Source organism: Ostrea edulis, chromosome 4, assembly GCF_947568905.1.
Source record: "Ostrea edulis chromosome 4, xbOstEdul1.1, whole genome shotgun sequence".
NCBI lineage: Eukaryota > Metazoa > Mollusca > Bivalvia > Ostreida > Ostreidae > Ostrea > Ostrea edulis.
In genome coordinates this window covers 61266573-61290082 of record NC_079167.1, presented here as the reverse complement: position 1 = coordinate 61290082, position 23510 = coordinate 61266573, and the positions used below count along the sequence as shown (strand labels likewise).

Sequence of the window (23510 nt, the reverse complement as noted above, 5' to 3'; positions counted from 1 at the left end):
CTGATATGTGCAGTCATTAATATCAATACTGTCCACAGATAAAATATTAAGCCATTGCAGTCACGATGCTTAATGATATAAATTTTGGAAAAAGAGATGATCAAGAGATGTACAGTACATATAATACAATACTATTTTCATTGTCTTCGTGAATCAGTAGAACATGTTGAAAAAGAAGAAGAAAGAACAGAGCCACAAGTAGGATGACCTCTAGTAGTACTCTATTAAATTTATACATAAAGTGTGTGTAAAACATGCTTAAATCATGTATGTTTAACAGCTGCCAGATACTGTATATGTTTACACATATATTTACTGATATCCTTCCAGTACATGATAATTTTTTTTTTACAACGGAAAAATTAACAACTAAATCAGACGTACAATTGTACACCTCCCTTATAAAACTGATGCAAAAGCAATTAAAAAAAAAACCACATTTAATATATTCATAGGTTGTATTATTTAAAAATGGGAATTTCATATTCTTTACAAAATGAAAATTCTAAGGGATGTGCAAAAATTGCAGGCCACGTTTTAATGGAGTGGAACTGGTATCTTACATGCTACCATTGACCCTGATAACCGACAGGAAATAAAACATGAAGGATACATATGATATGACGAAGAGGCTCTGATCAGATTCTGTTTTAGCTTGTTCAGTGACTGAGTAAACTGCTTCATGGACACCCGTACTTGTGCAGAAAGCTGGAAGACAAAAAAGGCATAAATCAGTTCTTATACATAACATACCGGTACATGTTAATTCTAATTCATTATTGCATGCATTCAGACACCATTAAATGTATTTCATCTATCAAATTTATTATGTATTGCATTATTTTTATCACATGCTGATTACTGTAAGTTGTTTAAATTCCACAGTGCTAAAATTTCATGATTTGTTCACAGAGGCACAATCACAATTATTGTTTTCATCTCTTTATAAGGAAATCTACTTGTAAAATTTTGATTATGAAAGCATTGAAATACATATATAAATATTTGATATATTATTCATTAATCATTAATGGGTTTAATTTCGTAGAAAAATGATAAATCATGAAAATAGTAATTTGCCTATCTATCGTAGGATTTTAAGAGTTGGAATAACTGAATAGCTTGCAAATTGAATACACAAGAAACACTATACACCAGTGAGGGACGTGTAAATGCATATTAGAAATTACTCCCTCCCATACTTCCAGCTATACTAGAGATTTGCCAGATTAACATTTACAAAACATGTAAACTTCTGTGTTTACTGCTATGTTACCGTGCGTACTGTTCCTTTACCATGTTTACTTTTATGTAATACCTTGGTGTATTGTGAGCTGGTCCTATTGTGTCGATTCCTTTCTGTAATATTTTCCATAAGAGTCTGCCCAAGCCTTGCACAGGCATCATATTCAGCTAACCTGAAAAACAGGAAGACCAAATCAACATTCTCCACCATCTAGACAAGGTTCTTACTAGGGATGAAACGATACGCCCCCTTCACGATACAAATTGCAATACTTATGCCACGATTCAATATTTTCAATACGATACAATTTACAGAAGAAACCAATTAAAATAAACGATAAATCGAAGCAACAGCTTTAGTGTATACATGTAAAATAGGACTTGCTTTTCATAAACAATAAATTGTTATGCTATTGATACATGTATGAAATACTATGCACCTTCCCTTGTGTATAATTGTGGGATTTCAAATAAAATGGTTTTTCTGTATTAATGTACTGTGGTACTATCTGTGATTACTTATGAGATTCTATTATTCAGGGGACCAGGGTTGGACCCTGTCTGTTACTCCATTGACATAAATAAACGATCTTGCATTCAAACAGAAAAAATACCTTTACTTTTGCATAACCATAACAACATGCATTTCGTTCTGCATAACCTTTTTAAAAGTTTACCGAGTCTGACACCCTCCCACACAACGCACTGTTTCCATTCTCAAATAGGTATAGTAAAACCATTCGTTATGTTTTTTTTTTATTCACTCAACAACAGTCATATGGGCATTTTTAAAAAAATATATTTTATCAACAAATCAAACTTCAAAATTATGTAAATTCAAAATTTTATAAATTTACCAAGTGTCGCTCGCCATGTCTTGTGATCTGACAGGAAGTTTACAAATTATCAATGCCTACTGCACATGCGCTTGAGAAATAGGACAACAACCTACAATCGGAACGTCGCTCGGCCTTTTCCGTCAAGTTGAGAAAAATGTTCCGACTGACAACCTTTGCCCCCTTTATTTCTAATAATAGAACAGACCGTGGGATAATTTTTTTCACTATGGAGGTTAAAAGTAAGTTGTGTATCGAAATGCGGTACAAATCTTACAGAAAGCGAAGCGTGAAGTGATGAAGATAACTTTAAAGAAAAAAGTTGTCAAGACTTTTTTAACTCTGAGTGCATTTATTTCATTTGTGTTGATATTTTGCTGGGACAAAACTTCACGGGAAAGTTCACAAACTTTACAATATCGACATGGCGGCGAACAAGAGCCACTTGTTGAATCGTTCCGAGGTGACATAGTGCGGAACCAGGTTCTCAGAAGTCAAAGAAGTGCCAAATCATTTAGTCCCGAAATCGATTTATTTCACAGAGACAGTGTGTTGGAAGAAAAGAGTTTAGAGAAAGAAGAGAAAGTTTCCCACACAAGTTTGGAGAAAAGTGACTCAAAAGTTACTGATATTAATGACGTGTTTATTTCAGTTAAAACTACGTTAGCATTCCATGAAACGAGGATAAAACTGCTACTGGACACTTGGATCTCAACATGCAAAAAACAGGTGTCTGATACATTTAACATGCATGTATTTTTGGCCTACTTATGAACAAAGTTAGCCTACTTTCAAGACACAGGCACTGGACGTTTTAAATATCTATAAGAAAAAAATGCCTTCTTATAAACAAACTATGAATAGGCCTAGTCTTTTTTATAGGAAGAGAATAATTAGGCCTATTTTTTATCATAGATATTCGAAATGTTGAATATTCTGAGAGTAACTGGTACCTGTTTGATTGACATGGATGCATGATTTTCAAAACCAGTATACTCATAATACTGTAATTTACCACAGTGAATCATGATAGGTTAATAGGAATCTATTTAGATACGAATGGGTGAAATTAGACCCTAGTTCCATATCATGCTATATTTGTACTGGTGATTGTATGACCTGGCATGCATAAAATAGTCCATTGTTGTGACAAGCTGCTTAAAGTAGCTTGTGGGTTTGCTGAAGTAACTATCAAAAGTGTTTCCTCGGAGATAAGTGAAAAGATATTAGTGAAAGACTTGCGCAGTTTTAATTTATTGAAAATTCGCTTTTGATTTTGCTTCTGTCCTGTTTGAAAACACATCAAGTTTGTCAACTGCATAGCTAAGCCTAATAGTCATCTCCTTTGATCGTGGTGCACAATGCTGATTTGACATCTTAGTTTCCAGCTTTTCAAGACCTAAAATTCTTTGAAATGATTTTTAGGAAGCACACCTTAAACATGCTAAAAACCATCATAATTTTATAAATATAACCATTTACTTCAAAATTTTGTAAATTTGTAGTCTACCAGATCTTAAGTCTGCATACATAACATATGGTGTAGTGCAGAAGGTGAAATAAAAATGCTTTTTTTAAAAAGAACTCTATACTTTTGACTGAGAGAGAAAAAAGAAAAAAAACCAGAATCAGAAAATTTTAATTAATAACTTTTGATTTTTTTTTTTTTTTTTGCAGACATTTATTTTTACTGATGGTGATGACACAGATCTCATGGAAAAATTGCCAGGTAAAATACAAATAATATAGAACTTGCTTCATTCATATCTGAGTAAAATTATCAATGTGAATGTTATTTGACGTGTAAATACAGCAATATTCTGTAGCAAAAAGCTATTGCATGTAAATAAATTATACAAATACTACAAAGCTCTATGAATGTAGAGGGAAGCAATGGTTTAATGAAATAGGTTTGTGTTAAGGAGGTATGCTACACCAGAGAAATTTGATGTAGATGAAAAGTGTAGGATATGTACAAAAATATTTTGAATTTGAAAATTTTCAAATTTACTTTATTTTGTCAAAAAATACAGTTTTAGTAGAAGGTAATCTGAAAAAAATTTAAAACCCCTGCTGGACTCGAACCTGCGATCTACAGTTCAGCAGTCGGTATTCTATCCTACTGAGCTACTCAGCTAGGTATTTAAATGGAGAAGGAAAAGTCAAATATTGCTGATATCGATTTTGTCATCCATGTTTTTAAAGGAAGTCAGCCATTATGACGATGTAGAGTACTACCTTAATATAAGTTTGTGTTAATATTTTCAAACAATCTAAACCTGCAATTTATGAGTAATGTATGAAATCAGTATTCATGTGTCTGTTAATGATATGATCGTACATTACAGAGGGCCATGTGATTAATACATACTGTCCTGAGAATCATTACAGGTACGTTCTCTGATATTTTGATATAGCTAGACATCTATTTAGCCTGTCTTGTAAACGTAATTAAAATATATATATAAACTACATTTTTTGTATATCTGTATATATTATCTATTGCCAGCCAACTTTTTGGTTATTAATAGACAATCTATAATATCTGTGAACCCATAATTTGAAAAGCGGGATTAGATCAAACTTTCAAAATTAATCAAAGTCCATCTGTCTTGCCAATTACAGGACTTGACTATCTAACATCTTGAGATTATATCTAGTCAGCAGTTACCGATGATTTTGCGACACTCTGGTGTATAGATTACTATTTTATCATGCAGTAAAAAAGATTGAATACAACAGATCAATATTTCTGTGTCTTTATCTTCCCTTGTTCTTGTTATCACTGGATTCATGAATGGAGGGATTTAGACCTCTCCATGTCCCCTTGTTTGTCTCTCTCTTTCCTTTTGTCCTCATCCATCCCTCACTATCACATGCCCCCTTTCTCCAAGCTCCTTTTTAATCTGCTTGCCCCATGAAAATGCACAGGTTCCTTAGTATTACGTTCAATATGCCTTCTGGCAATGGTAACAGGATATTATCGTATCAGTGGAATTTTTAGCGAAGATTTAATTTTGGCAATCTTCTGTTTAAGAACCACTGGGCCAGGAAAGTAGAAATTTACGTGAAAGCTTCCTAACATATAGTGCAGGTTCAAGTTTGTAAAAATCATGGCCCCCCGGAGGTAGGATGGAGCCACAATAGGGGATCAAAGTTTTACATACAAATATATAGGGAAAATCTTTAAAAATCTTCTTAAGAACCACTGAGCCATAAAAGTTTACATTTACATGAAAGCTTCCTGACATAGCCCAGATTTTAAAGTTTGTAAAAATCATGGCCCCGGGGGTGTGTTGTGGCCACATTAGGGATCAAAGTTTTACATGCATATATGTAGGAAAAATCTTTAGATATGGGTCAAAGTGACTCAGGCGAGCGATGTGGCCCATGGGCTTCTTGTTAGCTCACCTGAGCCGAAGGGTCAAGTGAGCTTTTCTGATCACATTTTGTCCGGCGTCCGTCTGTCTGTAAACTTTTCACATTTTCATCTTCTTCTCATGAACCACCGGGCCAATTTCAACCAAACATAGCCAAAAGCATCCTTGGGTGAAGGGCTTTCAAGTTTGTTCAAATGAAGGGCCATGTCCCTTTCAAAGGGGAGATAATCACAAAAATGCAAAAATAGGGTGGGGTCATTTAAAAATCTTCTTCTCAAGAACCACTGGGCCAGAAGAGCTGAAATTTACCTGAAAGCTTCCTGACATATTGCAGATTCAAATTTGTTCAAATCATGGCCCCCGGTGGTAGGATGGGACCACAAGGGGGGATCAAAGTTTTACATACAAATATATAGGGAAAAACTTTAAAAATCTTCTTCTCAAGAACCACTGAGTCAGAAAAGCTGATTTTTACATGAAAACTTTCTGACATAGTGCAGATTCAAGTTTGTTCAAATCATGGTCCCCGGGGATAGGATGGGGCCCCAAGGGGGGATCAAAGTTTTGCACACAAATATATAGGGAAAAGCTTTAAAAATCTTCTTCTCAAGAACCACTAAGCCAGAAAGGCTGAGATTTACATGAAAGCTTCCTGACATAATGCAGATTCAAGTTTGTTAAAATCTTGGGCCCCGGGGGTTGGATGGGGCCACAATAGGGGATCAAAGTTTTACATACAAATATATAGGAAAAATCTTCTTCTCAAGAACCACTAAGCCAGAAAAGCTTAGATTTACATGAAAGCTTCCTGACATAATGCAGATTCAAGTTTCTTCAAATCATGGGCTCCGGGGGTTGGATGGGGCCACAATAGGGGATCAAAGTTTTACATACAAATATATAGGAACACTCTTCTTCTCAAGAACCACTGAGCCAGAAAAGCTGATTTTTACATGAAAACTTTCTGACATAGTGCAGATCCAAGTTTGTTCAAATCATGGCCCCGGGGGTATGATGGGGCCACAAGGGGGATCAAAGTTTTACATACAAATATATAGTTAAAATCTTTTTCTCAATAACCACTGAGTCAGAAAAGCTGATATTTACAAGAAAACTTTCTGACATAGTGCAGATTCAAGTTTGTTCAAATCATGGCCCCCGGGGGGTAGGATGGGGCCACAAGTGGGGGGGGGGGGTCAAAGTTTTACATACAAATATAGGAAAAAGCTTTAAAAATCTTCTTCTCAAGAACCATTGGGCCAAAGAAGTTGACATTTACATGAAAGCTTTCTGACATAGTGTAGATTCAAGTTTGCAAAGGGTAGTTTGGGCCATAATAGGGACTAAGGTTTTACATGCAAATATATATGGAAAGTCTTCAGATATGAGTCAAGGTGACTCAGGTGAGCGATGTGGCCCATGGGCCTCTTGTTTTTGTAATTATTACAACCAAATTAACAGTGATTCTGAAGGTCCATTGGACATTGGCAAATGTCCAATAATTTTTGTTTTGGTCCGATCAATATCAGTTGTTGGCCGGACCAAGTGTCCGATGATTTTTTCCCAATGAAATACAATATTAGATATGTCCCAAAATTTATTCTGTTCTTTAGTCATTGCAAAAAGAAAACCTGTAGAAACTTGCGTCTTACTTAAATATTCATCAAACTTGCAATCATCTGCAATTCCCCCAAGAGGGGATAAAACAATTGAGCAATATCCCGTGAAACTACAGATGTCTTTGAAGCGTTTGAATTAGGTAATATATAACAGGTAAATAAAGTGTTTAAGCTATACTCTGATCAAGAAGTACTTAAACAACATGGGCACATTTGATTGAATTTGAGTTACGTGAATTGTTCGATTTTTAAAAAAAAACATGTATTTCATAACACTGGTGTTGAACACGGATTGGAAAAGTTTACTCCACTGACGAATCTGAAGTGAAATGCTTGGGCTAATAAAGTACGTCGCCGATGCCATTCTGGGCCAGAAAATTCAAACATGAAAGCTTTCTAACGTGTGTAGATTCAAATTTCAAGTTTGTTAAAATCATGACCCCGGGGGGTTAGGGGATCAAAGTTTTACATGGGAATATATAGGGAACATCTTGAAAAATCTTCTCAAGAACCACTCAGTGGTTCAAATTTACATGAAATTGTAAGCTTCCTGATATAGTGTTCCCGTGGGGATCCAGGTTAAAATAGGTCCTCAGTACCCCTTGCTTGTCGTAAGAGGCGACTAAATGGGGCGGTCCTTCGGACCAGACCTCAAAAACCGAGGTCCTGTGTCACAGCAGGTGTGGCACGATAAAGATCTCTCCCTGCTCAATGGCTATAAGCGCCGAGCATAGGCCTAAATTTTGAAGCCCTTCTCCGGCAGTGGTGACGTCTCCATATGAGTGAAATATTCTCGAGAGGGACGTTAAACAATATTTAATCAATCAATCAATCCTGATATAGTGTAAATTCAAGTTTGTCAAAATCATGGCCCCCAAGGGTAGGGTGGGGCCACAATAAGGGATTAACTTTGCCTATAAAATTTTGGTCTGGTAAAATGTGATTTGGTCCAGTAATATCTCAAGAATTACTGGACCAAATGTCCAGTAAATACCTGAAGACCTTCGGAAGCACTGAATTAAGCTAAAAAATGAATATCAACCCATGCATCCATTTTTTGGGCATGGGATGAAAGAGGGTTAAAAAACCTTTTAAAACTTTTCTTCTGATTAACAACAAGGCCAAGGTTGCTCAGGTTGGTGTTGTGGTCCATGGGCCTTTTATTTACACATAGACATGAAATTGATATTTATTTGATATCCATTGACTTTCTTTTAGGAAATCCTTGTGCTGTAAAATGGCAAAAGAGTTTGACTTTTTCATAGATTCAAATAAAAGGTATGTACAAATGTGTTGTTTTTAGTAATTTCTACTCAGAAATTTGAAAATAGTAAATAATTTTGCATTATATAAGAAGATCGTGATTGCCAGTTAATGCTGATCATTTGTAACAAGTAAAATAAACAACAACAAACAAAAAATGAACAGTATGTACATCTGTACATCTAGCTGTGTAGTCATAATGATTGCTCTTAAGAATAGAGTGAAACAGTATTTTTCCTCACTATCCGAGGAAATTGACATTGTAAGAATAAACAAGATCTGATGAGTATGCACAGTGTACACAGTTAATGAAGAACCTGAATATAATGAAATTACATGTTATTTGTAGCGAACATGAGCTTTTACAGGTACCTGTTGCTGTGTCAGCTTGTAATTATGATTTACATATATGATTTTTAGTGGTTCAACATGCAATGCAGTAGCTTGAAGTTGATTAAAATCATGAATTATTTTTTTCCCCCAATGTATGTAATGTGATAGCTGAGTTTATTCATTATGTCGGTAGATTTGTTGTACAGTAAAACATGGTTATAACAAACACATTTATGATGAATTCACGCTTACAGCGAAGTGCTTTAGTTATGAACTTATTAGAAATAACAAATTACATTTATAACAAACCAAAATTGTTCTTCCTCAGCACTTCACTATATGCCTGTTTTACTGTATTGTGTCTTTTGGAGTTTTTTGTTGCCAAAAAGGGCACGTTTAGTCCCCTATTAGTGAAGCCAAGTTTGCACTTATCTGTCTGTCTGTTGTCCGTCTGTCATTACTTAGTTTTCCAGCCTTTTATTTCATCATGCTTATCACTTATTGGGGAAAAAAAGTGTTGATATTCAGAATATGTGAACAATTTGGGGACGATAAAGGACAGATGTTGATGTATTGCTATGCAATACTTACAGATCGCTTGTTGATTTTAAGAACAGTTTTATGTCCTAATAATTTTTGTATATTTCACTGCTTTGCATATATTATCAGTCCAAATTCCAGAAAGGTAACTGTTGTGTTGATTTTCCAACTAACATTTGATCTGATTATTTTAAATTGCAGTGTTAAAAGTAGCAGTCCGTGTAAGAAACAGGCAGATGGCAATTTTTTGATGAAAAAAGATGCATATATTCATTTAGATATTTTGTTCCCAAATGCTCAGATATATCACAAATTTAATTTATGTTCATGATTTGGGGACTCGCACATAAGAAATTTACGAAATAATATTTCTATGAAAATGTACTGCTTTTTTATGTAAAGGACATTTAAAAATTAAATGTACATAATATAAAAAGCATTTGAATTTTTGTTATTTTGAAAAAATACTACATGTATAACAAAAATTACTATGTATTTTATGAAATACATGTATGCCCATGTTACTTCGAAATGAGTGAAATGAGTGTTAGGCAATTTTTTAAGCATTAATCACATATTTTTTTAATCGCATGATTTTTTGCTGGACTGCTACTCTTGCAAATATCGGACCAGCTTAGTAATAAATTTCAAATTTAAGCATGAGTTTGAGATATGTTTTCTAAAAAATTTAAGTGGTTTGATAATTAATTTTCAGAGTGTTGCAATTTTCATTTTTTGGAATTTATGTCAAAGTGATCTTGACATATGAATAGGGAACTGTATTTATAGATTAGATATAATATTATATCAGTTTAGATTTTTTTTACATGCATTATTTTCAAGGAACAACAAAAATCTCAGACTTAGCCACAGTACAACATTATTATTAAATTAGATACATGTACAGTATCTTGTAAAAATATTGTGTCTTTTCTTTAATATGGCATACATGCTACATGTATGTATCTGCAACATGTTATTTCTTCTCACAGTAGAATTACTCACTCTACAAGAATTGTGATTTGACAGGTGGTTTTGCCATGTGGATGATGATAATTACTTGAACACTGACCAGCTGATAAAGCTCCTTCAAAAATACAATCACACAGAGAAATGGTATATGGGTAAACCTAGCTTAAGTCATCCTCTGGAAATCCAAAGTAGGACCAATGAAGGGGTAAGTGTTGTTAGAAGAACACATGATTTGTTGTAGTGAAGGGGAAAGTGTTGTTACAGCAACACATGATTTGTCATAGTGAAGGGGTAAGTGTTGTTACAGTAAGTCCCATTGGACTTACTGAAACAAATGTATGTCAGTCCGCCAGACTTTTAACCAGTCACAGACTGACGGGCATATGTTAATTTTGAGCCCTGAGTTACATGTACTGATATATCTCTATTCAAGGTCACAGCCAGAGACAATGTGTTTTTGTTCATTGCTTTGTTGCTCTTTTTTTAAAATAAAAAATACATGAACTAATATAATTAAGATATTTTGTCACAATGCATGTAACAAAATCTGTTTAAAGCAATGATAGTTTATGTTAATAAATGTCAGCACACTATCTCATATTCATTTATGGATCCAGACTAGTTTTGTGAAATTATCATGTATTTTGTAGCAAAAGGTGGCTTTCTGGTTTGCCACAGGAGGAGCTGGATTTTGTATCAGTAGAGCCCTCGGTGTGGCTATGGTACCAGAAGCAGGGTAAGTCGTGCAGCTCAATAGTGAGTGTTGAAACTTTCTGTTATGATAATTGCATCATGAATGTGAATTTTACTAAAATAATAGTGATAACTTTAAATTCATATTTTTCCACAGCATAGCAGAATATACATATGTATTTCATGAACATTTAAAAGAAATGAATGAATTTACCATTTGAAATAATTTTTTTTTTTACTAGACTCTTGCTATAAAGAATTTTTAATACCGTTAAAAAAAATTTTTTAAAAGAAAATTAGATGAGCGTAAGGGGCCTCCTTGGATGATTCCTTTCCTGCTATAAGATGTGCATTTAAAGATCAATCTGATTAAAACCATGTCTTTGGTCCACTCCGCTATTCTGATGTAGCTTTGTATTAGCGACATCAGAATATTGGAGTGGATCAAAGATCTGCTTAAATCAGATTGATTTAAAGATGTAAAGATACATGTATAATATTCATTTCTTAATCATGTTAATCAGATTTATTTAAAGATATAATATTCATTTTTAGGGGAGGAAAATTTACAAAGGTTGGAGATTCCATTCGATTACCAGATGATTGCACAATGGGCTACATTATCAGTGAGTGCATCAATCATTGTGCTGGCATAAGTACTCAGTTATTTCCTTGTTATTCATATCGTACACCCTAATTCCCAACTTAATGTTTGATGCATTACACATCTGTGTATATTATTACCTTTACAGATTTAACATAGTATTTCTTTGTTAATGTATTTAGATATAACTGAATAAAGAAATGAATATGATTTTCAATTTTAGATCACCTTTTGAAAGTAGACCTGACCAGGGTGGATTTGTTTCATTCGCATTTAGAATCTCAATTCAGGATAAGGGACCCGAAGAAACATGTAAGCTTTCATAAGTTTGAATAGCGAATATAAAGATTTTTGTTTTAAATAATACATTTCATTTTTATGAGTTCTGACTACATTTCAGATAACTATGAGTTACAACAATCAGAATGTGGCCAATGTAGCTGGATTTAGTGTGAAAGAAGATCCTACAAGGTAACTGATAAATCAGATAATATATTTAAGGAATAAAAGTAATTTTCATTTGTTTTATGCGATATAAAGTAAGTTGGGGCAATTTACGCATTATAAATCGCAAAGTGGTTTATAGAATTGCGTAAACTGTCCAAACTTACTTTATGTCATATAATGCAAATGAAAATTACTTTCATTCCTTATTATTTAATTTAGTAAACCGCGTTTGATATTATTTGATGGATAATTCTAAAGAAAATATCAATTTTATATGACATGAACCAATATCGCTGTAGCAATAAAATGGAAAATGAACAGCCAAACATATTGTGACATCATTCCTATAACTTCATATAGTGGGACTAAAGGGCAACTTTGTACGATATAAAGAATGTTGAGAAAGTGGAATGAACCAATCAAATTGCGTGTAACAAGTAAAATTGAATTATTAAAGTATAAAATACAATTTCACAACTAGCTCACATACGGATCAATTCATAAAAATATCTGGCTGTTTTAATGATTAGTTTTAAACTTGTGCTTCAGAATTTTTGCATTGAGAAATTAGAATTACAAATATTGACTTTTTTCTTTAAATTAACTATTTTAACTGTTTTAGAAGAAGTCCCCTGCTGATATATTATTCAGGCAGATAAAGTACATAATGTTTATATATTCTATTGATAATTGATAAACAGCTCATATGAAATATGATTTCTTTTTAACTTGTTTCAGATTTAAATCGATACACTGCAATCTGTATCCCAGTGAAGGAATGTGCATGAATGCACCATTTTGGTGATGTGAAGAAAATGCAAAGATCCCAAGATTATTTAGAATTCAACACTGTTGGTGTTTATGATATTTTATTTGATATTTATCATGATAAATTATATTTATGAATTTTAAAACATTACTTCATATATATTAAGTCAAAGTAATCTTGCCAGGCAGCCTAAGGTGTAAATAAGATATGTCAAAAATTTGTTAGATTATTTATATATTACAATTCTCAGTACAACAAACCTGTGATGGAAATTATTCTGCATGTCTGCCGATGGGTATCTATTTAAAAATATCTAAAAGTAGAGATCAAGCTTCAGTTCTTTGTATTTTTTTCTGATCTTACTCAGCACATGTGTCATGTACATGTATATGATAAAGTTGATACTTCATTGTTGAGATTTTAAATATTTAAAAGAAAAATCTTTGAATATTAATTTTCATTCCCCTTTATTTGTGTTCAATCTTTTTCACAATTTCTACTTGATGGGAACACTGTGCCTGTGATATACATGTACAATAATTGTATGTATGAATATTCTGTATATAGTATTGGATGTACTCTTTTTTCTTGATTTTAAATTTTGTTTTTTGAAAAGTCTTTGAAGACCATGATGTTGTTTGATTTGAAATGGATGTGTACATTATATAGACTCAAGAAATATATAAAACTTTTAGGATTTGAACCACCAATGCATCCTTAAATTCTGTTATACGTTATTGTCTTTAAATATTCAGTTGTCACAGATGTATAATGAATTACATTGTGTACAACAGATGCCTTATGAAAATCTTCTACACATTATTTTTTTTTTTACATATAGAAGGTTATTCACAGATTCTTGATACGTTTTAGCAATTTTTGTAAAGGATTCCCATTGAACTGTGAAGTAACTGCCTTGTGTATCTTCACAGCTTTAGAAATCTATGTAAAATTCTACCAAGTTCTTGGGGGAATATGACCACCATTAATAAGCATATTTGATGTTTGTCTCGTAATGGATGAAGATATTGTGTGATGTCAGGAAACTAAGATATGTCTCAATGCTTTGCAGTGACTACACGGGCTTCCATATGTACAACAATCTTTTTTCATTGTAAGTTTAAATTTGTTATCCACTTCACTGTTGTTTCACATAAATATATTTTTATATTTACTATGTATATTCAAAGCACAACTGTTATTATATGCACATTGCCAAAGTAGCTGACCTGTCTTGAAATGCTGATGGTGGTGAATGTTTTTACTGCCCAGTCAGAAACTTCCTGACTAATATGCTGACACATGGAGATGTTGAATGAGGAATTTGATCCATTTCATGTAGAAAAATTTACAATATTATTACTGGTGTTACTTTAGAAGTTGTTATAATTTCAGACGTGTTTAGGAACAGTGGATTTATTCCCAGGTGTGTTTGTAGTGAACCATTATGCATACACTTTATGACAACCGAGATGTTTTGTCATTTTTATTTAGACGTGTGGCATGTCCTTTTTGATAGTGCAATAGAGATGTATTTATGTAGGGAGACATGTTTTATGAGAGTAGCATTCAAAGTGCCTTATTTGACATTCTAAAACAGTTAATGTGATGTTCAGACATGCATACTGTTTTAATGTTGTCTATATAGTAATTGAATAACAATTATTTTTATGTATTTTAAGAAAGTTTGAAAGTTTTTGTGTAAATGTTGAAAGTGAAAAATATTTAGTTAGCCAACTAATAGTATTAATTTTTTTTCCTGTGATGTACATGTATTTATTCAATATACGTTCATATAGATTTCACTGACAAAGTAAATTCCTTTACCCTTGATTTTTTTTCTTCGTTATCTATATCAATTAATCTTTTTATCAGTATTTAAAGATAATTATACTGTCTTGTAGTAATTATCCTGTTTTGCAGTTAACATTGAAGATTTTGCTTTGTAAATCCATTGTACTTTAAATGCAATCAGTTGCTGTTAGAAATCAAATGATTGAATTTTCAGTTGTTATGCTGACTAAAGTGTAAATTCATACAACACCCCTCTGTTTTAAATGAAACATTCCACGTTTGGCATCTATGTTACAACAGTACATTGCATTCTGTATGCTTTAATATCACAAGCCCTCAAAACAAAATTGATTTCGAGTAAAACCGATCTACCGACTTATAAATGCTTTAATATACCATATTAAGAATACTTTTATACTAACATACAAAACGTAATTTTAAGGAGTATATAATTTTCGCTTCCTGCAAAAATTTTTTTTACTGCATTTATATAACATTCTTTGAATTAATGTTTTTTGTTTCATGCATATTTCCATCACATCAATAATTTGTATTGGTGTAATTTTTTTTTTTTATGGTGAAATAGATACGTGTATCTCTGAAGCCTCTATTTCCCCACAAAGCCATTGTATTACTAGATTGTGACTTCCCGATATTTTGGTTGAATTGATTGTGTATCCTAATGTTACAAAGAAAAGCTATGTAATGATAATAATTGTAAGCACATAGTATTTTGTTTAACAATTTATTGATATTTATCCAACAAATTGTAAGAGCGATGATTTACATGAATGAGTTTTTTGGTGCCTTTTGGTTTCATGGTAATATAGATTTAGCCATGTATGATCTTGTGCAACTTGCCTTCTTCTGTAGTGCTGCTATGGCAATCTATTCTATCATTCCGGATTTTGTTAAGGTGTGGTTGCTATTACTAACGTACGTGAAACTTCTTTGTCATGTGTTAAAATATGTTTTCCTTACATTGTGGGACCAAAGACTTTTATGGAGAAAATTGTTAATAAAGATGATGACAATTTGTGTCTGTTGATGTTTTTATGGTTTACAGGCCATCTAGAACTCGCAAAATCTTTACGACAAAGAGTTTCTTTAAAAAAAAAAATACAAACATGAACACACAGCAGCAGGCCTCCCCCGGTCATGGCTGACCATGATAGTGACCCTCCGTCCACTATCTGGGATGTCTGCTAAACTTGAGCAGTGCCTCTTGTGGTTGTAGAGACCGATGCGAGAGTAAGTCTCTGTTGCATCGGTACGATGATTCTTGTCTGTTAGCTGTCGTTTCCTTTCTGCGGACTCGCTTCTCTTCTGCTACTGCTGTCAGCTTCCCTTCACCAGTGTGCAGCTGTTTGTGAAGGGTGCTTCTTGAGATGGCGCGGTCATTTGCAAGGTCCTCCCAGGACTTGGTGTTGATGTCGGGCGTCTTCATGTCTCACACGTCCCTGTACCTTATCTTGGGGCGGCCAATGCTTTCTGCCTTGCGACAAGCTGACCGTAATGAACGTCTTTGAGGATTCGTTCATCCACCATACGGCGAACGTGGCCTAGCCAGCACAGCCGACATCGTCTCAGCAGAGTACATACATAGTAGGGAGGCCAGCGCAAGACAGAACTTCAGTGTTTGTCACTCTGTCTTTCCAGGAAATACCGAGTAGGTTTCTGAGGTGGAAGGTGTTGAGCCTTTTCTCCTGGTGGGCGTGCGTGGTCCATGTCTCACTACCATACAGGAGAGTGCTGAGGACGCAGGCGTTGTACACAGCCATCTTCATCTTCACGGTCAACTTGGGATTGGTCCACTATAACACTCTTGATGTTAGGCGGGCAAGTGTTGTGGTTGCCTTCCCGATCCTTTTGTTGATGTCAAGGGAGATGTTATCGGTAACGGTGGGCCCAAGGTACATGTACGTGAACTGGTGGACGACTTCAAGCTCATAGTTGTCAATTGTGGTACTGGTGTGTCTTAGCCCAGGATATTTGTCTTCTTCAGATTAATGGTCAGCCCATGGCCAAAGTCTACAGGCCTGAGCGAAGTGATCCATCAGCAGCTGCAGATCCTGTTGGGTGTGAGTCGCTACTGCGGCGTCATCAGCGAACTGCGTTTTGTGCAGACAAAAAACAATGTGTACAAGTTTGTGTGCAGGTTTCACAGCGATATCGGATATATATTTCCAATCGAGGAACAAAATGTTTACAAGTAAAAGAGTATAATTGATAGGCCATAGTTGAAAAGTATTCAAATCGTCATAAACCTAGTTATAATGTAATGTACAATTAACATAAATGACTATATTTAGATCATAATAGATATATATATATTTCTTATACATATTTCTTGAATAATCATATTAAAGTTTGATATTTAGCTTAAAATACTGGGTGCTTTCCTTTAGCGTTTCTGACCAGGTGGACTGAGATGTACTGAACGAGCTAAAAGTCGATGGACAAAAAGTTGCAAAAATCACTTCATCTTATCTTGTGTTGTTGAATTAATGGACCGTGGATATTGACCAGGATAGTTCAATGGACAGAGCAATTTTTTCTTGTATTTGTGCACGTGTGTATTTGTTTTAATTCTTATTATTTTCACAGGTGCACGAACACGTGCTTTCTCGATCAACGTTGCATATGAATTATACGTCAAAGAACATCTAGGCCCGATGCTATGGAATATCAGGGTGTCAAGTCCCTGTTTATTCATATAATTTCCTATAAACTTGAAGGTTCCTATATTTTCCCTATAAGTCATTAAAATCCCTATAAAGCCCTATACATCCAAAAAATGATAGTCCTATTTTCAAAAATGATAAAACAAAAAAGAAGAAAAGGAAAAAAAAATAATACAGGAGCTGATGCAAGATTGATACTTGAAACTCCACATCTGAAAGGATTTTGTTTTTGTTTATGTTTAATATTATTTCTTCTCCAGTAAGATTCTATGCTTGCTAGAATTTTATGCAGAAACAATGAACATTTTTACAAATTCTTTAATAAACCCCCGATTTATTCCTATAATTCTGCTGTAAAAATCCCTATATTTGCCCTATAAACTGTAACAACAAAAATTCCTATAATCCTGTATTTTTTAGACCAAAAGTGGCTTGATACCCTAGCTGGAACACTAGTATATGCTTATGATGGGTAATTCAATTTTGCTGCATGCATGAGTACTTTTTCCAGATCTCTTATATCAATGTATGGAAGTAAGGGCTGTCCCTCAAAATAAGATACCGCCATTAATGAGGAAAATGATAATCGTTTATAATTATTATATCTTCCAAGAATTTATATATGGGAGATAGGCTTACGGTTTTATTCATTATCAGCTGCAGAACTGTAGATCTCTGAAAAAATATTTTTTCAGAGAGCTACAGTTCTGCAGCTAATTCATTATATCCTCTAGCTGTAGTAAAATTTATACTTCTGATGGACAGGAAGTATGTCCATACTTGTTTAGTCGGTCAGTTTTTACATTTAAAAAAAAAATAGTCATTAGGCCTATTTTCTATTGTAGTTTGCGTGCATGATAGTTTCAAGTCTGTTAATGATTATAGGGCCTACTCGATGCAGAAACCCGATAGCCTGATGAAACTACAGGTGCTTGGGCTCAGGACCCCAGAAGAGACAAGAGCTGTTAATTAAATAACCAGTGCCTGAGAGTATTTTTAAAAAGGGGCTTATTTTGAGTTATTTTGAACTTTAGGGGTATACAAGGCATTGCTGACATGCATTAGAGAGATTTTTAACAGAAAAATAATTCAACTCGTGTAGGTTAATTATTCAGAGGGGGAGGGGGTTCTGTGGATGACATGAAATGATTGTTGATTTGTAAAAGTATCATGCGATGCTCGTGATTTTTAAACACTTTGTAAAAACTGTAATATTTTATTTACATCGAAGACATGGGGGGGGGGGGGGGGGGGGGGGGGGGGGGGGGGGGGGGCTGAAATTACATTAAAAAATATATTTGATTACGAGATTTGTATCCCTTTTCTTTCAACTGAAAACATACGTGACGTCGACATCCGGTGTTTAAATGTAAACACGGTAGGACAAGCCGTAACACCTACTTTTTTGCGATGTTAGTTTTATTTAAGCATCAACGCTACTTGCTGGATACAATGGGTATGTATAAGTGTAGATGCACAAGAAGTCGGATCAGAAACGCATTATTCTCACTGGAAGGCGGGGGTAATCTCATCAATGTTCATAACCTCGTAATACGAGTCGTACTGTACATACAAGATTGGAGGGAGATATGAAATCGATAAACATCTTATCAGACTATGTTTTTAGAAGGCAAACATGTAAATATGCATTGTGTCCGTGGATATTTTTCCCAAGATAGCTGTTTTGATACGCGGTCGAATTTTTTGACAGAGCTCTGTCAAACACAATTTAAGTGTGTATGATATAGAGAATATATAATATATTCTAAAATCCATATCATATGTCATATCAGCCCGACGGCTGGGCTGATATGGGGCGACTCGGGCTGATATGATATGGATTTTAGCATGTATTCTCTATGTATCACACTATATTTGTCGAAATGCGCATCTGGTGCATCAAAATTGTTACCATATAAGTTTTACACTATAGGCCTATATTACTTATACAATAACATATATAATGTACGAGACTATTCAATTCTAAATCATAAATCTAATGTTTATTCTTTTACACATGTAACCACAGGGTTTTGACACAATCTGAGCAAACTGGTAAAGCTTATATATATATTTAGTAATTCACTATTTACTATATATACCAGTTTGCTCAGATTGTGTCAAAACCCTGTGCATGTAACAACCATAAACCGTGATGGATGTTGTCAATTATTTCTGATTATCAACAATAAGCCATTGTGTAGTATCACATGATCACCTATTTATAAGATAGAATCTGTATCAAGGGTTCCCTTATTCGTTTTAGAAAGTGGACAGGCATAGCCTACATCCTATACATGTCCACTTCTCTAGAGAGAATAGGGTTCCCTGAGAATGCGACCAATATTCATTTTTGTAACTAGACTCAAATTCAATGCATTTTTGTCACAATGAGTGAATCCCATGTGCCGTAATGATATAAGAAGCCAGTGTATGATGCAGATGTGAATGTAATGATATAAGAAGCCAGTGTATGATACAGATGTGAGTGTAATGATATAAGAAGCCAGTGTATGATACAGATGTGAATGTAATGATATAAGAAGCCAGTGTATGATACAGATGTGAGTGTAATGATATAAGAAGCCAGTGTATGATACAGATGTGAATGTAATGATATAAGAAGCCAGTGTATGATACAGATGTGAGTGTAATGATATAAGAAGCCAGTGTATGATACAGATGTGAATGTAATGATATAAGAAGCCAGTGTATGATACAGATGTGAATGTAATGATATAAGAAGCCAGTGTATGATACAGATGTGAATGTAATGATATAAGAAGCCAGTGTATGATACAGATGTGAGTGTAATGATATAAGAAGCCAGTGTATGATACAGATATGAATGTAATGATATAAGAAGCCAGTGTATGATACAGATGTAAGTGTAATGATATAAGAAGCCAGTGTATGATGCAGATGTAAGTGTAATGATATAAGAAGCCAGTGTATGATACAGATGTGAATGTAATGATATAAGAAGCCAGTGTATGATACAGATGTGAATGTAATGATATAAGAAGCCAGTGTATGATACAGATGTGAATGTAATGATATAAGAAGCCAGTGTATGATACAGATGTGAATGTAATGATATAAGAAGCCAGTGTATGATACAGATGTGAGTGTAATGATATAAGAAGCCAGTGTATGATACAGATGTGAATGTAATGATATAAGAAGCCAGTGTATGATACAGATGTGAGTGTAATGATATAAGAAGCCAGTGTATGATACAGATGTGAATGTAATGATATAAGAAGCCAGTGTATGATACAGATGTGAATGTAATGATATAAGAAGCCAGTGTATGATACAGATGTGAGTGTAATGATATAAGAAGCCAGTGTATGATACAGATGTGAATGTAATGATATAAGAAGCCAGTGTATGATACAGATGTAAGTGTAATGATATAAGAAGCCAGTGTATGATGCAGATGTAAGTGTAAAGATATAAGAAGCCAGTGTATCATACAGATGTGAGTGTAATGATATAAGAAGCCAGTGTATGATACAGATGTGAGTGTAATGATATAAGAAGCCAGTGTATGATACAGATGTGAGTGTAATGATATAAGAAGCCAGTGTATGATACAGATGTGAGTGTAATGATATAAGAAGCCAGTGTATGATACAGATGTGAGTGTAATGATATAAGAAGCCAGTGTATGATACAGATGTGAGTGTAATGATATAAGAAGCCAGTGTATGATACAGATGTGAATGTAATGATATAAGAAGCCAGTGTATGATACAGATGTGAGTGTAATGGTATAAGAAGCCAGTGTATGATACAGATGTGAATGTAATGATATAAGAAGCCAGTGTATGATACAGATGTGAATGTAATGATATAAGAAGCCAGTGTATGATACAGATGTGAATGTAATGATATAAGAAGCCAGTGTATGATACAGATGTAAGTGTAATGATATAAGAAGCCAGTGTATGATGCAGATGTAAGTGTAATGATATAAGAAGCCAGTGTATGATACAGATGTGAGTGTAATGATATAAGAAGCCAGTGTATGATACAGATGTGAGTGTAATGATATAAGAAGCCAGTGTATGATACAGATGTGAGTGTAATGATATAAGAAGCCAGTGTATGATACAGATGTGAGTGTAATGATATAAGAAGCCAGTGTATGATACAGATGTGAATGTAATGATATAAGAAGCCAGTGTATGATACAGATGTGAGTGTAATGATATAAGAAGCCAGTGTATGATACAGATGTGAGTGTAATGATATAAGAAGCCAGTGTATGATACAGATGTGAGTGTAATGATATAAGAAGCCAGTGTATGATACAGATATGAATGTAATGATATAAGAAGCCAGTGTATGATACAGATGTGAGTGTAATGATATAAGAAGCCAGTGTATGATACAGATGTGAGTGTAATGATATAAGAAGCCAGTGTATGATACAGATGTGAGTGTAATGCATCAAAATTAACAATGCTTTCATTCATTTGCAGAATTTATACAAGAGTGATGATCAATTAACTGATTCAGCTTCAAAATGAAATGCAAGATTCACCAGGACGAAGACAGTGGGGTGCTTTGCTGTCAACAATGCGAGGAGCCAGTGTGCATGAAGTGTATCAGTACTGAGAAACACTGTGGGCATTCCTTTGTAGCAGCTAGTGAGATGGTTGTGTCCGTGACTGACAAGTGCCATGAACAGATAAGTAAAATTCAGGAGATGGTCATTCCAAACTGCCGCCTAGTTGTAGGTGAAATGGGTAAAAATCTGGATGCAAGCAAACATCTAATATCACAAGTTAGATCTTCCATGACGTCCAGAGTAAGAAAAATGAAAGATATATTAGATGATCTCTTGTCAAAGAATATGAAAGATTTAACAGATATTGAGCACATCATAATCAATGAGTACCAAGCCGAAGAACACAAGATGAAAGAACACATAGATCTGTTACAAGGAATTTTAAATGAATTCGAGAAGAGAGGAAAGAAAAGGGAACCCGATGAAATAATGGCCATATACAACAAAATCCAAAAATTAAAGGAAATCCCAAGCTTGAAACTGCACTATGATCTTCCTTCCTTTGAAGAGGGAGAGTTAAAGAATGAAAATCTGGAAGCTTTGTTTGGAAAATTAACCATACCAGGGTCCCTTCAGCGTCCATTGCAAAAGCTTCACCCACAGAAACCAAAACTTTCCCCCAAAATCCTGAAAGTGAAAGCAATTCATGTTCCAGGTATTGATAGGTGTCGACACATTTCCTGTATGAAATCCAACAAGGCTTGGATGGGCGATGAATTAGGAAACCTGGTCCAAATTGATCCAAAAGGCAATGAAATTCAACAGATTAAGACTCATCATTACAAGCACCAACCTACTGGATTTCATTCACTTACAAAAGAGGACGAATTGCTCTTTATTGACCAGTATGACGACAGCATTTCGAAGCTCATCCCAGGGAAGGAAAAGAAAGTTGTCTTAACATTTAAAGACTGGACACCGATCAGCATTCACGTTTCTCATACTTCCGGTGACCTCCTAGTAGGAATGATGGATGATCGAATGCAGAAAGCCAAGGTAGTTCGCTTCGATGAATCTGGGAAAGAATTGAAACAGTACGAACTCGACCAAGAGAGTAAGAGACGACTTTACAGCTGCCCCCATTACCTTACCGAGAATATTAATGGCGACATCATTGTCTCGGATTGGGAAAAACAAGTTGTTGCTGCTGTTGGATTGACCGGCAATCACCGCTTCGATTACGATGCTGAGGGAGGTCATCCACCTGGAACTGTGTTTGAACCCAGTGGAATATGTACCGACATCTTGGGGAACATTCTTGTCTGCGACAACAACGATCACTTGGATGATAGTGTCCACATGCTGGACCAAGACGGAAGATTCCTCTGTCTCATTCTCCGTCTCCCATCCTCCACTCTGGAGAGGAGAATAAGAGCAATTGGGATGGATGACAAGTATAATTTATGGGTCGGAGATGTTGACTCCAATGAAATTAGAGTTTACAAGTACTTAGAATGACAAGTATTGACATTTTCGAAGAACACACAATGTAAATAACATTTAGATCTTTATTTTTTCTGTGTAATACATGTACTGTAATACTTAATAGTTAATTATTTATTTTGAAATTATATTGATCATTTTATTATAACGTTTAATTAGATTGTTACTTTATCCAATTTAAATTTCTATCTTAGTGGATAGAATTTCTAAACATAACAGTATCGTAACACATTTATTGTCAAACACCGTTTGGACATTGTTTAAAATGTTTTAGATTATATATATATATATATATATATATATATATAT

At 34.4% G+C, this 23510-nt stretch overlaps 2 protein-coding genes across 2 annotated transcripts in view; one reads left to right on the top strand and one right to left on the bottom strand.

Annotated features, from left to right (window-relative positions):
- The window catches only part of LOC125670108 (syntaxin-8-like), an 8255-nt gene extending 6065 nt beyond the window's left edge, over positions 1-2190 (bottom strand). The window contains exons 1-3 of the mRNA XM_048905078.2: positions 2103-2190; positions 1319-1418; positions 614-708 (exon numbers count right to left, since the gene is read on the bottom strand). Coding sequence (XP_048761035.2) covers positions 614-708; positions 1319-1418; positions 2103-2119 — 212 coding nt within the window. The 5' untranslated portion in view covers positions 2120-2190. The remainder of the gene's footprint in view (positions 1-613; positions 709-1318; positions 1419-2102) is intronic.
- A 78-nt stretch (positions 2191-2268) lies between these two features.
- LOC125669078 (uncharacterized) lies at positions 2269-23356 on the top strand. The gene is made up of 12 exons (XM_048903524.2): positions 2269-2810; positions 3759-3810; positions 4430-4472; positions 8299-8358; positions 10246-10393; positions 10839-10924; positions 11437-11507; positions 11709-11797; positions 11886-11956; positions 12671-12734; positions 16501-16641; positions 21702-23356. Exons 1-12 carry the CDS (start codon positions 2379-2381, stop codon positions 23214-23216), a joined length of 2772 nt encoding a protein of 923 aa, XP_048759481.2. The 5' UTR covers positions 2269-2378; the 3' UTR covers positions 23217-23356.
- The last annotated feature ends 154 nt before the right edge of the window (positions 23357-23510 follow it).

Excerpts from the sequence above, each read along its gene's own strand:
- LOC125669078 (XM_048903524.2), top strand. The coding sequence starts at position 2,379 with ATGAAGATAACTTTAAAGAAAAAAGTTGTCAAGACTTTTTTAACTCTG. Across the intron at positions 10,394-10,838 it reads AAAGTAGGACCAATGAAGGG|CAAAAGGTGGCTTTCTGGTT; the intron begins GTAAGTGTTGTT and ends TGTATTTTGTAG. Across the intron at positions 11,798-11,885 it reads TAAGGGACCCGAAGAAACAT|ATAACTATGAGTTACAACAA; the intron begins GTAAGCTTTCAT and ends ACTACATTTCAG.